The sequence below is a fragment of the Eleutherodactylus coqui genome, chromosome 2 (genome assembly GCF_035609145.1).
Source record: "Eleutherodactylus coqui strain aEleCoq1 chromosome 2, aEleCoq1.hap1, whole genome shotgun sequence".
In the NCBI taxonomy this organism is placed as follows: domain Eukaryota; kingdom Metazoa; phylum Chordata; class Amphibia; order Anura; family Eleutherodactylidae; genus Eleutherodactylus; species Eleutherodactylus coqui.
In genome coordinates this window covers 197,581,986-197,595,806 of record NC_089838.1, presented here as the reverse complement: position 1 = coordinate 197,595,806, position 13,821 = coordinate 197,581,986, and the positions used below count along the sequence as shown (strand labels likewise).

At 41.0% G+C, this 13,821-nt stretch overlaps 1 protein-coding gene across 4 annotated transcripts in view; it reads left to right on the top strand.

Moving 5' to 3' along the window:
* Positions 1-13,747, top strand: part of TNPO3 (transportin 3) — a 43,160-nt gene extending 29,413 nt beyond the window's left edge. The window contains exons 11-23 of one of the 4 annotated variants that reach the window (XM_066592187.1): positions 59-198; positions 1,272-1,463; positions 4,033-4,124; positions 7,001-7,077; positions 7,958-8,018; positions 8,143-8,283; positions 8,768-8,884; positions 9,000-9,094; positions 9,475-9,631; positions 11,000-11,167; positions 11,426-11,538; positions 11,917-12,011; positions 13,077-13,747. In XM_066592187.1, coding sequence (XP_066448284.1) covers positions 59-198; positions 1,272-1,463; positions 4,033-4,124; positions 7,001-7,077; positions 7,958-8,018; positions 8,143-8,283; positions 8,768-8,884; positions 9,000-9,094; positions 9,475-9,631; positions 11,000-11,167; positions 11,426-11,538; positions 11,917-11,977 — 1,414 coding nt within the window. In that variant the 3' untranslated portion in view covers positions 11,978-12,011; positions 13,077-13,747. Of the gene's footprint in view, positions 1-58; positions 199-1,271; positions 1,464-4,032; positions 4,125-7,000; positions 7,078-7,879; positions 8,031-8,142; positions 8,284-8,767; positions 8,885-8,999; positions 9,095-9,474; positions 9,632-10,999; positions 11,168-11,425; positions 11,539-11,916; positions 12,012-13,076 lie in introns of all 4 variants that reach the window. The other 3 variants (XM_066592186.1, XM_066592185.1, XM_066592184.1) reach the window with 3 other exon arrangements.
* The last annotated feature ends 74 nt before the right edge of the window (positions 13,748-13,821 follow it).

Genomic DNA, 13,821 nt, shown 5'->3' with positions numbered 1-13,821 from the left:
TTCCTCTACGCATCAGTCTACTTTGTGCCAAATAGTTTAATTTCTTTGTTTTTTCCAGGGAGAAAAATCCAACTTTAATAGAGGTGTTAGAAGGTGTGGTCAGGCTTCCTGAATCCGTGCATCTTGCTGTGCGATATACTAGCATTGAACTGGTGGGGGAAATGAGTGAAGTAGTTGACAGAAACCCTCAGTTTCTTGGTGAGTCCTTGAAATCCCCTGAAAACCCCTTCTGATTGTTTCATTACATCACATGATCTGAATGCACATATTTGTGGTGTTAGATAACCTATGCAATGGAAATAGGTTTGAGAGCCTAAAAGTACATTTATGCACATTCTTGGATTGCTTATTCTTTGTTTATTAATGGGATATTCCCATCTCAGCCAGTCATGTCTGAATACTGTGGCCACCGATGGAAGGGATTACAGAAATGGCCATTCTGGCTGCGCTGCTCTATTCCCGTAACTCCCATTCACTTCTATGAGAGTTAAGGAAACAGCATCAAGCAACCAGTACAGTTGTTTCTGTAATCTCTGCCACCAGTGGCTGTGGCATAAAGATGGGTATTCTATCTCTGCCTTGATTGGTTGAAATTTGAATACACCTTTTAAATGGTCACAATTTTCAGACAATTTGTGTTAATGTGATAGCTAGTGTGACTATTACCAAACGTAAAAATCACTTTATTTACCTTTTTAAAATTATGTTTTCATGCTGAATAATTTACTGCATGTGAAGTCCGTCTCTAGTAATGTATATATGTATTTGGGGGCTACCCGTAGAAGTCTGTGGAAAATGGAGGTGGAAGAGGAAGGTGCTGCAGAGACTTGCAGAGATGTACTGCTGCTCTTATAGTAGATGTACTGTGTTACAGCTACTGAAATTTCATCTACACTGCTCAGTACTTCTGTATATTGTCCTCCATTATGCTATCAGTGTGTGCTACAGAGTTAGGAAGCAAAATCTTTTGTTTTCTTCATGTGCAGTATGAAAGATGTTATAGCAGCAGTCTACACAACCAATACTAAAAATTAGAGATACAACCCACAGAGGATAATACTGATCATGCAAAGCAAATACAAGTCATATATTGTGCAGAAATAGTGTTATTCCTCATGTACTTGCATGTGGCAGATTATTATGAAAAGACACCTGAAAGTGTGGATACGCTTTATTGCCAATGCCTGAATATTCCTCTGCCAAAGCTTTTATTGTTGACTTTTCTTTAACATGCTTAATTGTAACAATCTGCAATACCTTTCTCATTCTAGATCCTGTGTTAACTTACCTAATGAAAGGCTTGTGTCAGCCAGCCTTGGCTTCTCCCTCTGCCAAAGCCATTCAGAATATTTGCTCTGTGTGTAGAGATCACATGGCACAGCACTTTAGCGGACTCCTGGGGATTGCAAAATCTTTGGACTCTTTTACTCTGCCACCTGAGGCTTCTGTTGGACTTTTAAAAGGTGAGACATTAGAAAGAATTTTCTAACTTTTTATAAGTGTTTTTCATCCGCAACGATTAATATTTAAATTTAATGGCTAAAAAGAACTAACATGAAAAAAATTGACTGGAATAGGTGAATTTTGCAAGTGCGCATTAAGCTGCTTGCATCTGAACAAAAAATACTTGCAGCTAGAGTATAAAACTGGTATCTTTCCCACTTTGTTCATTATGCATAGTTCCTGTTTGTTAAATACAGTATCTCACGATAGTGTCAATGTCCACAGGATGGTAAAAGAACATGGACTCTGGTCACATGGCTAAAGCAAGGTGTTTAAAAAAGTTTCTCGTCCGTCGCATTGGGGGACACATGCTAGGCCTACTCCTACTGCTACTAGGAGTCGGACGCTAAGCAAAGAAAGGGTTGGCTCCTCCTGCCAGCTACACCCTTATCCCTGCAGGCACCAGGCTAGCAAATTTTAGCTTATTGTCCATTCTCCTGCCCCCCTCCTTATTCCTTATTCTGGTACGGATGCTTCAGGTTCTCTCTTTCGAGTTGTTGTGCAACATCCCGGCTCATCTTTCATCCTCTAAGGTAGTCTTTTTTTTTTTTTTTTTTTTTTTTTTAAGAAGCAGTCACTTCCATCCGCAGGGTTTGAGTTAGCAGCCTTGTTGACCAGGCTTCGCCCCATAGCCACCTTCTTGCCTAAGCTGGTGTCTGCCTTCCACATCAATGAGGGAATAATTTAGCTTTCCTTCAGTCCCTCCGCTACACATCTGAGAAAATCCACTCTCCATAAATTGGACTTGGTTTGAGCCTTGAGGATTTATCTCTTCCAAATATCCTCTTTTGGTATTCCAGGCGGTCAAGATGGGGTCTAACAGCTTAGAAATCTGTTGTCTTGCATTGTATGAGGTACACAGTAGTGGAGGCCTATCGCGCCAAAGGCAGGGAGTGTCCTTGCCGTGTTAATGCACAGACTACTGAAGCAGTGGGTACCACTTGGGCGGTACACATTTGGTGCCTTCACTATGTAGGCTTCTCTAAATTCTAAAGGGGTTTACACTTTCGCTTCCGCTGACGCTATTTGTGGTCTGAGCATTTTATGGGTGGCCAGTATGAGAGCATGTATTTCAATTTGTTCTTCCCACCTTTGAGGGAGTGCCCTGGAATGTCCTATGGTCCAACAAACAAGAGAACTAGGTTTTTGTGAAATCGCTTTCTTGTCTCGTTCGTTGAGCGACGCTGCACCCACCCAAAGCGCCGTTAAACGTTTTTCACCTTTTTACCATGCCCTCACCCTTGCTGGAATGTTCTTCCCGGAGTTGCACATGGTTCTGAGCTCTGTTCCATTATTTAAGGTTTACAATTTTCTCTTTCAATGTTGTTTAACCTGGTGCCTGCAGGAGGGGTATAGATGGTAGGAGGAGCTAACACTTTTTTTTAAGTTAATATCTGCCTCCTAGTGGCAGGAGCTATACATATGGACTTAAGCTGTGTCCGCCAATGAACGAGACTAGAAAGAGATTTTGCGAAAAGTACAAAAATCCGATTTTTGTTTTTGCTGTTTTCCCCCCCCCCCCCCTTAAAGGGGTTGTCCTGCGAAAGCAAGTGGGGTTATACACTTCTGTATGGCCATATTAATGCACTTTGTAATATACATCGTGCAGTAAATATTTGCCATACAGAAGTTATACACTTACCCCCTCCGGTGCTGGCGTCCCCGTCTCCATGGCGCCGACTAAAGCTGCCTTCTCCCTGGATTAGACGCGCTTGCGCTGTCTGCCCTCTTCTGTCCGGCTCCGGCGTGCTCGCGCTGCAGAGGTCTTCTGCGGATGCGCTGTCTGCCCTCTTCTGTCCGGCTCCGGCGCGAGCACGCAAGCGCGTCTAATCCAGGGAGAAGGCAGCTTTAGTCGGCGCCATGGAGACGGGGACGCCAGCAACGGAGTGGGTAACTGTATAACTTCTGTATGGCCAATATTTAATGCATGATATATATTACAAAGTGCATTAATATGGCCATACAGAAGTGCTTACCCCCACCTGCTATCACGGGACAACCCCTTTAATTTTTAGAGAGGGGGGGGGGGGGAAACCTGAACATGCGCTCACCTGTTCAACCCTCGCAGCTCCAGCACCACATCTCCAGTTCTCCATGTCAGGCCTCTTTACAAGCTGCCGTCAGTCTAGACATGAAACGTCACAGAAAGCCAATCAAGGCGTCAGTGGTGCATTGTGGGATCTGGCTATAGTGGTCTATGATGTTTGATACACATACTGTGACTGCAGCTTGTAAATAGACCTGGCAGGGAGAACTGGAGATGTAATGCTGGGTCTGACAGGTGAGCACATATTTTCCATGATCGCCTGCCATTTTTACAGAACTAAAGAAAACAAACCTTGGAAACCTCCCCAAGGTGCCAGGACTTGGCCAGAGTTCCTTAAATATATATTGCTTCAGTATTTTATTGTTTGGCACATAACAAAAGCTCACTGACAATATGCATAGTATGTATGGCACATCATTTACATCTGAGTGAAAGTAGATTTCCACTTTTATAACCGCTTCCATCTCTCCACTTGGTTGTAGGCACAGCGTTAGTCCTGACACGTCTGCCTCTGGATAAGATCTCTGAGTGCTTGAGTGAGCTGTGTTCTGTTCAGGTTGAATCACTTAAAAAGGTGAGAAGTGTTATAATGTGTTCTGTATAGTTTTGGATAATTTTATTACTCAGTGGAATTCGGGGACCACAGCATATTTAACGCTTAGTGACCACCCATACACACATGTAAAAGGCTGATGGAGGCAGCTTCCTCTGTCACCCATCTGATCCACACGATGTGAATGCAGGGTGCCGATTGGTTGCTATGGCACCAATAGGCTTTGAACATAGTGTCTAGATTTCATAGGCTGAGCCTCCTAGTCTGATATACGCTGCAATATTGAAGTATTAGTGTATTATAGTAGTGATCAAAAGAAATGCTATTCAAGTTGCCTAATGGGACAAAAATTGTTTAAAAAATAAATAAATATAAAATACAGACAAGGCCCACATTACCCCATAAAAAACATGGTGAAAATAGTTTCATTTTTGCATATCTGTCCTCACAAGAAGCGAAATTGACAGCGATGGAAAAAGTAACGATATTAGTCTTTTGAATGCGAAAATTAAAAAAAAAAAGTTAAGTGTGAGAAACTAGCAAAACAAAAAAGAAAAAACTACATGCATTGGTATCGATGTAGTCGTACTAATCGCAGAATTAATGTATTATATTTATACTGCACGGTGAACGCCATTAAAAAAATAAACATGCCAGAATTGCAGATCTTGGTAATCTTGCCTCTTTAAAAAAAAAAAAGTGAATCGAAATGTATCAAAATCCTTACATGTTCTCAATAGTGTGATAAATGAAGATTAGAGCTCAACCCACAAAAAACAACTCTTCATGGAGCTCCATTGATGGGGAAAATGAAAACACTATGGCTCTTGAAATGCAGTAACTTAAAAACAAATCTGTTTTCGGTGTACAAGAATAAAAAAAAATGGGTAGCCTTGGTATCTCCAGAATTGTGCTGCCCCTGAAAATGTTATTACTCATTTATTCTATATGCTAAACGCCGTAAAAATGAAATGTAGAAGTTATACAATACATTAGATAGATATAATCTCGCCAAAATGATGTCATTAAAAAAACAACTTGACCCGTAAAAACAAGCCTCCGTTTGGCTATTTCAACAGAAAAATTAAATAATTTTGGCTCTAGGAATATGACAATAGAACTGTAAAATTGGTTGGTCATTATGGCTAGTTATACATAGTTTAGTAGTAGTATTGGATTTAGTTATTTGTGTATAATATGTCAATACATTTAGAGGCTAAACGTGACGATACCAGGGCAGATAAGTAGTTGGCTTAGGGCCCTTTTACACACAACGATTATTGCTCAAAGTTCGTTTAAAGGAACGAAAATAAATGATAACACTGCTCAACCGCATTTTTGCATCTGGTGTGCGATATATCAATTCTTATGGATTTGTAGATGTATAATCCGAATTTACCTTTAGAAACGATGCATCACGTAAGGTTTTTATGTAATTTAGATATTTTTCTATTTTTTTTAAAAAGGTTTTTGTGTTTGTGCTCATTTTCTGGTGAATTATTTATGTAAAATTAAATCAGTGACTAAACTCTTTATTTGAATGTACTACACAGTGGATGAAGTTCTAAAAATGGTCACTAGATGGCAGATCGATGTAGTTGAGCAGGAAGGTTACCGACATGAGCCTATCTGTACTCTTGTTTAGTGTTTGTTGTAATCTGCATGAAGCACTTCTCTTCATTCTTACATCAGCAGATCAGTATTTTTTGAGTTTCATTCACAAATACTTTACCAGAAAACATTGAGTTCTGAGTGTTATTTTTTTTATTTAAAACCAGACAATATTTGTCAATACTGTATTATTGTCTATGTAATAGTGCGATGAATCTCAGAAATGTGACGTGATAGACAGAGTCTGATTCTTCCACTGAATTCAGCACCCCAAAATTAGTTATATTAACCTGTTTCCAAACCAGATACAGAATTTTTTTTTTGATTTGTTGGCCAGTGTAATCATTACATGTAAGCGCGGGCATCGTGCACTTATCGTTTGTACGATGAATTCATAGCCCACATCGTTCAGACGCTGAGAGACTGAAAGAATTAGTTCCATTGAAATGCATTTTGCTCAGTGTCTTGCAAAATGCAGGATAGTTTTTGTTTATCTTTCATACACAATAAATGCATTGTGTTGTATGCAAGGCAAACAGATGTTGGGGGAAGACAATGGAATCCCTCTGGGCAGATAATCCCTTCTACAAACACGCCCTACTGATGTTTACTTTGCTAATGAGAACAAACAGATGAGTAGGTGTGAGTACTTTTATGCAAAACTACCACTAAATCTTTCAGCAGCTTGAGTGATTATCTTTACGTGTAAAAGGGCCTTAAACCGGGATACCAGCTGAACGCTCCGAGAACAAAGGAGCTGTCAGCGCTCCTGCTGTTTCTCGGAGCTAGCAGCTCAGCAGGACACGGCTGATAACGGCGAGAACAAAGCAGCTGTTTGCATATACAAAACAGCTACTCTGTTCTCTGAGCTATCATGGCGTTGTTCCGCTCGCCTGCATTAACTCTTACGTAGCTACTTAGAGTTATGCAAAGATGATTGCTCAAAACTGTCACTCAAACTGCCATTTGAGCGATTTTTGAGCAATCATCTTTCAGTCTAAATGCACCTTTAGTCACTGGCATTCAATGCGAAATATTCTGGATATTGACGTAAAGGTTTTGCATCCAGTCTACTCGGTACAATATATTGTGCTATAATCCAAGACACTGAAATTAAGCAGATCGGCTGTCCATGTAGTAGCTCTATATTGTGCTTGTTTTGCTTACAGTTTTATAGGGAAAGCCATTGAAAAATATTGGCTTGTTACACCATCCATCTATGTTTCTGTACGTACGTTTTTAATTTAAATCACATTAAGAAATGTTTTTTTTACTTCCCTGTGCAGCTGCTCTCTCAAGACCCTAACAATGGTATATCATCTGACCCCACACTGTTTCTGGACCGACTGGCAGTCATTTTCAGGTAAGTTTGGCTTAAAAAGTTTGTAATATATCTAATTAAAGTAAAATGCCCCCCTATCCACTTATTTGCATTGATTATTCACTCTGAAATCCCTCTCCATATGGATGAGCTCACTGAGGGATCAGATTACATGTTACGGATAGGGTAGTATTCTCTGCTGTGGAAAATCCGCATGTTACGGGTGTTATTTTTGGTGCGTATTTCAGTCCCTCATTTGAAAAGGCAGTATCCTCACTGAAAATCTGCAGCATAAATTGACATGCTGTGGGATTAAAATCTGCATGTCAGTTCTATTGCAGATTTAATGCTGATTTTCTTTTCTGCACCGTGTGAACAAGATTCCTTAAATCTCATTCACACAGCTTGTATTGTAAATGCTGCGGATTTTCTACGTGGAAAATATGAACATACCCATAGAGGCAGAGAGATCCACATACTCTGCTGCTGAAGACTTTAGTAAGTTTTCTAGCTCGCCCTAGTGCTGGATTCACAGCTACACTGCTCAGTACGGCTGTATAATGTCCTTCATGATACTGCAGAGTGATAGAGAAGCAGGATCCCCTACATGTGCGGTCTATGGGATACATGATAGCCTCTAGTGTATGCCCCCTAGATCAGCACAAAATGATAAAGATGGAACTTGCAGTGGGCAATACCATTGACCAATTTCATATACAAGTCATAATGGCCAGACGTAGTGTTTATCCATGTATAGCCATTTCTGTTTGTTTTGAAAAGTCGTCTGAAATTTTTCAAATTTGCTTTGTCATTTATTTACATGCAAGTGCACATTAATTTAAAGGTCTTGTATTGAGGAAGATTATGGAAATAAAGGGAAAAAAAAAGGTTGCACTGAAACTGTTGCTTGGACTTTTACTAGGCACACTGCTCCCACAGTGGAAAATGGGCAGACCCATCCATGTCAACGCGTCATCCAAGAAGTAAGTACCAAGGTGGGCTTCCTATTTTCTGTATGAGTCTGTTTTAGTAAAGTCAAGCTACTTGTGCGTTAGTGGAGACGCGCAGAGTGTTTCACTTCTTAGTTAATATTTCATCTCTTCTCAGATATGGCCTGTGATGTCAGAAACTTTAAATAAACACCGTGCGGACAATCGCATTGTGGAGCGGTGTTGTCGATGTCTGCGTTTTGCAGTGCGCTGTGTTGGGAAAGGATCGGCTGCTCTCTTGCAGCCTCTTGTAACTCAGGTATTGTAGGCTATCCGGCACACGTTCGTTTTGCTATTTGTCTCACAGATCGCCAAGAAGATTTTGATAGAATTAAGTGGGGCTTGTGCGTTAAAGGGAACTTGTCCTCATCTTTATGCTGCCCCCAGTGTGGGTAACATAGTGGGGAAACACGTTGATTGCAGCGCTGCGTCACTTATAGGGTGTATCTGCCTTGATTACGTCCAGCCAGCATGTTCTTTGGCGGCGTCCTCTTCGCGACCCGCTAACTATGCCAAAGCACCAATGTTGTCTCCAGAGAATTGTCTCACAGGATATGTCCAAAGTATGAGAGACTCTGTTCAGTGATTTTTGCCCTCCGGTGATATTTTTGGTTTGATACGCTCTAGGACCATATTGTTGGCGATCATTGTCGACCATCACTTCATTGGCGTTGTACGTACCTGTATTACAGCTGCAGAAAGTCTTTTACTGAAACTATATTAACTCTGTATATTCTCACTAGATGGTAAATGTGTACCAGATGCACCAACACTCATGCTTCCTCTACCTGGGCAGCATTCTGGTGGATGAGTATGGAATGGAAGAAGGGTGTCAGCAAGGGTTGCTCGATATGCTACAAGTGAGTCTCATGGTTAATTTTTTGTGCCGTAACGTATTTCCAACAATTAGTACCGTGTTATTGGTTATTCCTTGTTATGTGAAGGTGTCTGAAATTTTCCTGTTTTTAATACCAGGCTTTGTGTGTTCCCACTTTTCAACTACTTGAGCATCCAAACGGGCTCCGTAATCACCCAGATACAGTAGATGACATGTTCCGGCTCTTAACAAGGTAATGCTATGTGAAAGGTCACATGTTATTTTCCATATGAGCAAATTTTGCTTTTATCACCTACTATTCAGCCATTTCTGCCATCTTACCCAATTCTGTCCTATTAGCCAATTATCAGTTACTTACTTTCTAAGTAATGTATAATGTCTGTCGCCATGTGGATTGGGCCACTTTCACAGTATTTGGGAGATCTACTTTCCTGCATATCTTTAATTTAAAAAGTAGTGGGACTGAATCTCGGAACAAAGGAGAACATTCTTGAAAGATCTTGGGATGTTCTCAATTTTGGTAGAAAAGGGTATAATGTGGGTTCAAACTCGGGTGTAATGGTCGCCTAAAGATGTTGTCCTCATCAGATCATCTTGTATATGCTCCCTTAGGTTCATTCAGCGGTGTCCCGTTGTCCTGCTGCGCAGTCAGGTACTCGTGCATGTTTTGCAGTGGGCTATTGCTGCCACTACACTAGACCATCGAGATGCCAATTGTAGTGTCATGAAGTTTCTCCGTGATCTTGTCCATGCTGGGGTATCCAATGATGTAAGTCCTCACAGTCTGGTACCATGTGCTGGATACTTTCTACAGGATATAACACCGTTTTCTTTCTTCTGTCTAGCCATTCCACAGATAGTAGTTTAGAGCTGCTTCAGGGGATGTATATTTACTGCCTGGAGATGATCCAATTTTGTCCTTTTGCAATAAATATACATCATACGGCTTTGTGCACTGAGCCTTAGATTGTTATCTGTATATATTGATCTGGCAAGTTCCAATGGCCTCTGGATACAACATTTTCAGTAAACCGTGATCTTTCCTGGGCCATTGTAACTTGAAACTAACTAGACTCAATGTTGTAGACAGTTCGAATCTGCGGCGTGTACACTTTGCTGGAAAATCCAGCCAATCAGCACTAGTGCAATCTCTGCATTACTGATGTGCATACACTGATTAGCTGCATAGTAGCACTTCTCTACAACATTGTACAATACTATTGTGCTGCTATCTAAATGTGCCATGAGGAGCAGCTCCTTTGGATGCTAGCTGAGGCCTCATGTTTTTTTGTGATACACTATACTGTGCAAACTTTGTCCAGCAACCAAATGGGAGAATTATATTACCTGGCGCAATTCTTTCCCCCTATTCTGCTGCTGATGCGCTTGCTCCTTGGGCGCCTCTGCGATGTTCTAAGATGGTCATGGCGATTCTTAGACTTTCTGATGCACACTGAGCTTTACACTGTGCTCTCAGTAGCCAATGGTGCTTACATGAGCCGCGCAGGCCAATCTCAAAGTAGCATTAGCATGCAGTATCTGACTACTGATACAGTGTGCAATGAGTAGTGACAAGAGTGCCATTGCCATCTTGGAAGACCACAGAGGGGGGTCCTGAGAACAGGGAGAAAGGAAGGCAGTAGGAAATATAATGCCTCCCTTTTGGGGCCTGGACAGATTTTGTCCCTGGGACCAGAGTCTCTTTAATCATTGTATAATGGAATGTTCTGCATATTATGTAATTTGTGTTGCTGTTTATAGCCAGTTAGTGGCATATTGAAAAATAAATGCTCAGTATTAAATGATTGTAGAGCAAAACCATTTATAGCAGAAAACGGTGCGCCTCACCCAAACAGACTTTTCCATTCGCCGACATCAGAGGCCTTGAGGAATGGAAACACCATTTTGCAATCTTTTTCCTTATACAGTGATTCATCTTCACTTGCATTAATATGAAATCCTCCTGTAAAAGCAGATCATGGCAGGAGTAAGGTTTTTTTTTGCATGTTCTTATGAGTGCTCTGTGTGAAAGCGTTATGTTTGTGCCAAAGAACGGGATTGCATCCCATTAGAGAGAGATAAAGAAAAAAAAGATATGAAGCCTTTCAAGTCTTGTCTCATCTGTCTCAATACCCAGCATGAAGAAAACTTTGAGGTACGGAAGGACCTGATCCAGCAGGTGTTGAACCAATTTGGGCAGCAACTGATTAGTCAACTTCTACATTCGTGCTGTTTCTGCCTCCCACCTTACACCTTGCCTGATGTGGCTGAAGTCATCTGGGAAATCATGATCTTTGACAGGCCGGTAAGCAAAATGGTTTCTATGAATATAATTGCTCAAACTGTCTAGTAGTCCTGGAATTATAGGAATTTCACTAGTGTTAGGATTGTATGGAAGTTACTATAGATGAACTCCCATCAGTAGTTTCTACGGTACCATAAATGCTTATTGAGTGAACAAGTTTCTTGCTTCACATATTTATTCTTGGTAAAGGCTTTGTTATGTGAGTTTTCTGAACCAGATGATAAAAAAGTGAAACCACGGTTTGATTTCTTCTTTCAGACGTTTTGTAGATGGCTGGAAACATCTTTGAAGAGTTTACCAAAGGAGATGTCAGGGGGTGCTATCACAGTAACTCATAAACAGTTAACAGACTTCCATAAGCAAGTCACAAGGTGAGACAGATTGCTAGGTGCCATGATCACCATGCATTAAACAAGAGGTTGTATGACATGTATAGGTGCCAGTGTTGCAGTCAGAACTAAGACAATGGCTGCGCTATAAATGTACAGTTAACAGAAACGTATAAATAAGACAACCAGACAAAACAAGGGAATACAACCTGAGACATGTAGACTGCAGCACATCATAATGTTATTCCCAACACACTCTTATGGAATATTGCACATTTCTACAATGTTGCTTGTTTCTATAAGTGTTAAAGCTTAGTTTTTGGGCCTTGTATATCATATTTGTGTCCTTATCTATGAAGTAGTTGGAAACAACCTGTGCATCTGGTAATTATATGGCCTATTCTTTGTGTCTTATTGCAGTGCTGAGGAATGTAAACAGGTGTGTTGGGCTCTGAGAGATTTCACCAGGTTATTCCGATAGCTGTTCTCCTATGTCGCTCAACCTGACTGTCACGGTGAGTAAAGTTTGCTTTGGATTTCAGCTTGCTTTTAACTACTACTTAGGTGAGGTATTGTGGGGTTTTAAACTGGTGGTCTGAGAGTAGATTACCCACTTCACAACAGTCAAATTTACATTCGGGGATTGTGACGTGTGTATGGAGCTGTCTCGGAAGCAGAGTCCTCTCTTTTACCCGTGGCTATCAACTGTTTGACAGCTTCTGGTAACAGCTGTGATCAGTTGGCTCTTATCGAGGCAACTAACCCTTTAGATGCTATGGTCAAAGCTGACCGCACGCTTCATCTGCGCTCCCTGCAATATGATCGTGGGGGTACCAATGGGCTGGCATGGCAGCCGGGAGCCTACTGAAGATTCCCAGGACTGCCGTGCATAGATGCCTATCAAGTCCTGCCCGTAGCAGACCTGGATATACAACCTCAAACATCACTTTATACTGTAATACTGAAGTATTGCAGTATATAGTGCAAGCGATCAAATGATCACAAGTTTAAGTCTCCTGTGGGGACTAAATGAAAGTGTCTAAAAAAGATTTAAACAAGTTGTTTTTTTAACAGTAAAATATATTTTAAAAACACCCACCCTCTTTTCCCCATAAAAAACACATATATGGTATTTCCATGTACGCGAGTCTGAACTATTAAAATTATTGTGGGGAAACAGTAAGACCTTGGGTATAGCTGCTGCTTACTGTGAGGCAACACTAAGCACAAAGTTAGTCCCTCCTTATACTCCTCCTGCAGGCACTGAGCTAAATCTGTTTAAGCTGAGTGTCCACCGGAGGTAGACATTCCTGTTCTGCAGGTCTTTTGTCATGTTTTCCTCCCCCAGAGAAGACAAGAGATTTCTACAGCAGGCACAACACAACTGATTACAGCTGGGTGGAGCAGATTCTTCAGCAACCCAGGAGGGACCAAAGATTGTGGGTTGTCATGTACTATTGATGAACTTTGACATTGGAAGATTCCTGTTTCCTGACAAGATTCAGGAATTTGATGCCAGTAATTTTCCTATTTAGTTGTGTTTTCTTGATGCACCATGTTCTTTTCTTGCTTGTTTTTAGTGAAGTCAGGTTACCCAGGCCACTAAGACGGCACCTTCCGAACAGAGAACCATTGTGGATTGGCTTCTATACCCCATAGTGTGTGATGCCAAATGGGGGACGCAAAGCAAGAAGAAAGACCGACCAGAAAGTTTTGTGGAATGGCGTCCCTATGTAAAGTGTGCTGAAGATAATGTAAAGAACTGGGAAAAATCATATACGTTAAAACCCTTCACTTCTGGTCAGAGGCAAATGTTCCCTGTAGAGCTGTGGTTTCTGTAAGAATCTTCCACAGTAGTAAGAACCTCCAATGAGCAAACCGTGCCAGAAGTGTACTGATGTCCCAATCCCCCACAGTGCCACATTGTCCTAATATTCGGGGGTGAAGGGGTTCTCCAGGCAATGTTGTGTGCCGAAGTGCCACATACGCATTATGGGAGGTATTGGGGGGAAGAAGAAGGTGGGGTTAGGAGGGTTTAGAGCTTTCCTTGATGGACTTGTTTTAAAATAAAATAAAATACAAGAAAATACTAAAAAAATTGAAATGAATATGAAAAAAACAAACAAAAAAAAGCAAGCCGTCAGATGAGATCATCAGTTGGCGGAAATAAAATTTGCGTGAATGCAAACAAAAATATGCAGCTAAACTTTCTGTGAAAAGAAAAAGTGCAAATAAAACTTACAAAAATGAATCTTACCTTGTGTGGCAACATATGTGCTTCAGTGTTTTACTCTCGTTTAAGCGGATTTCAGACTAGCGTATTTT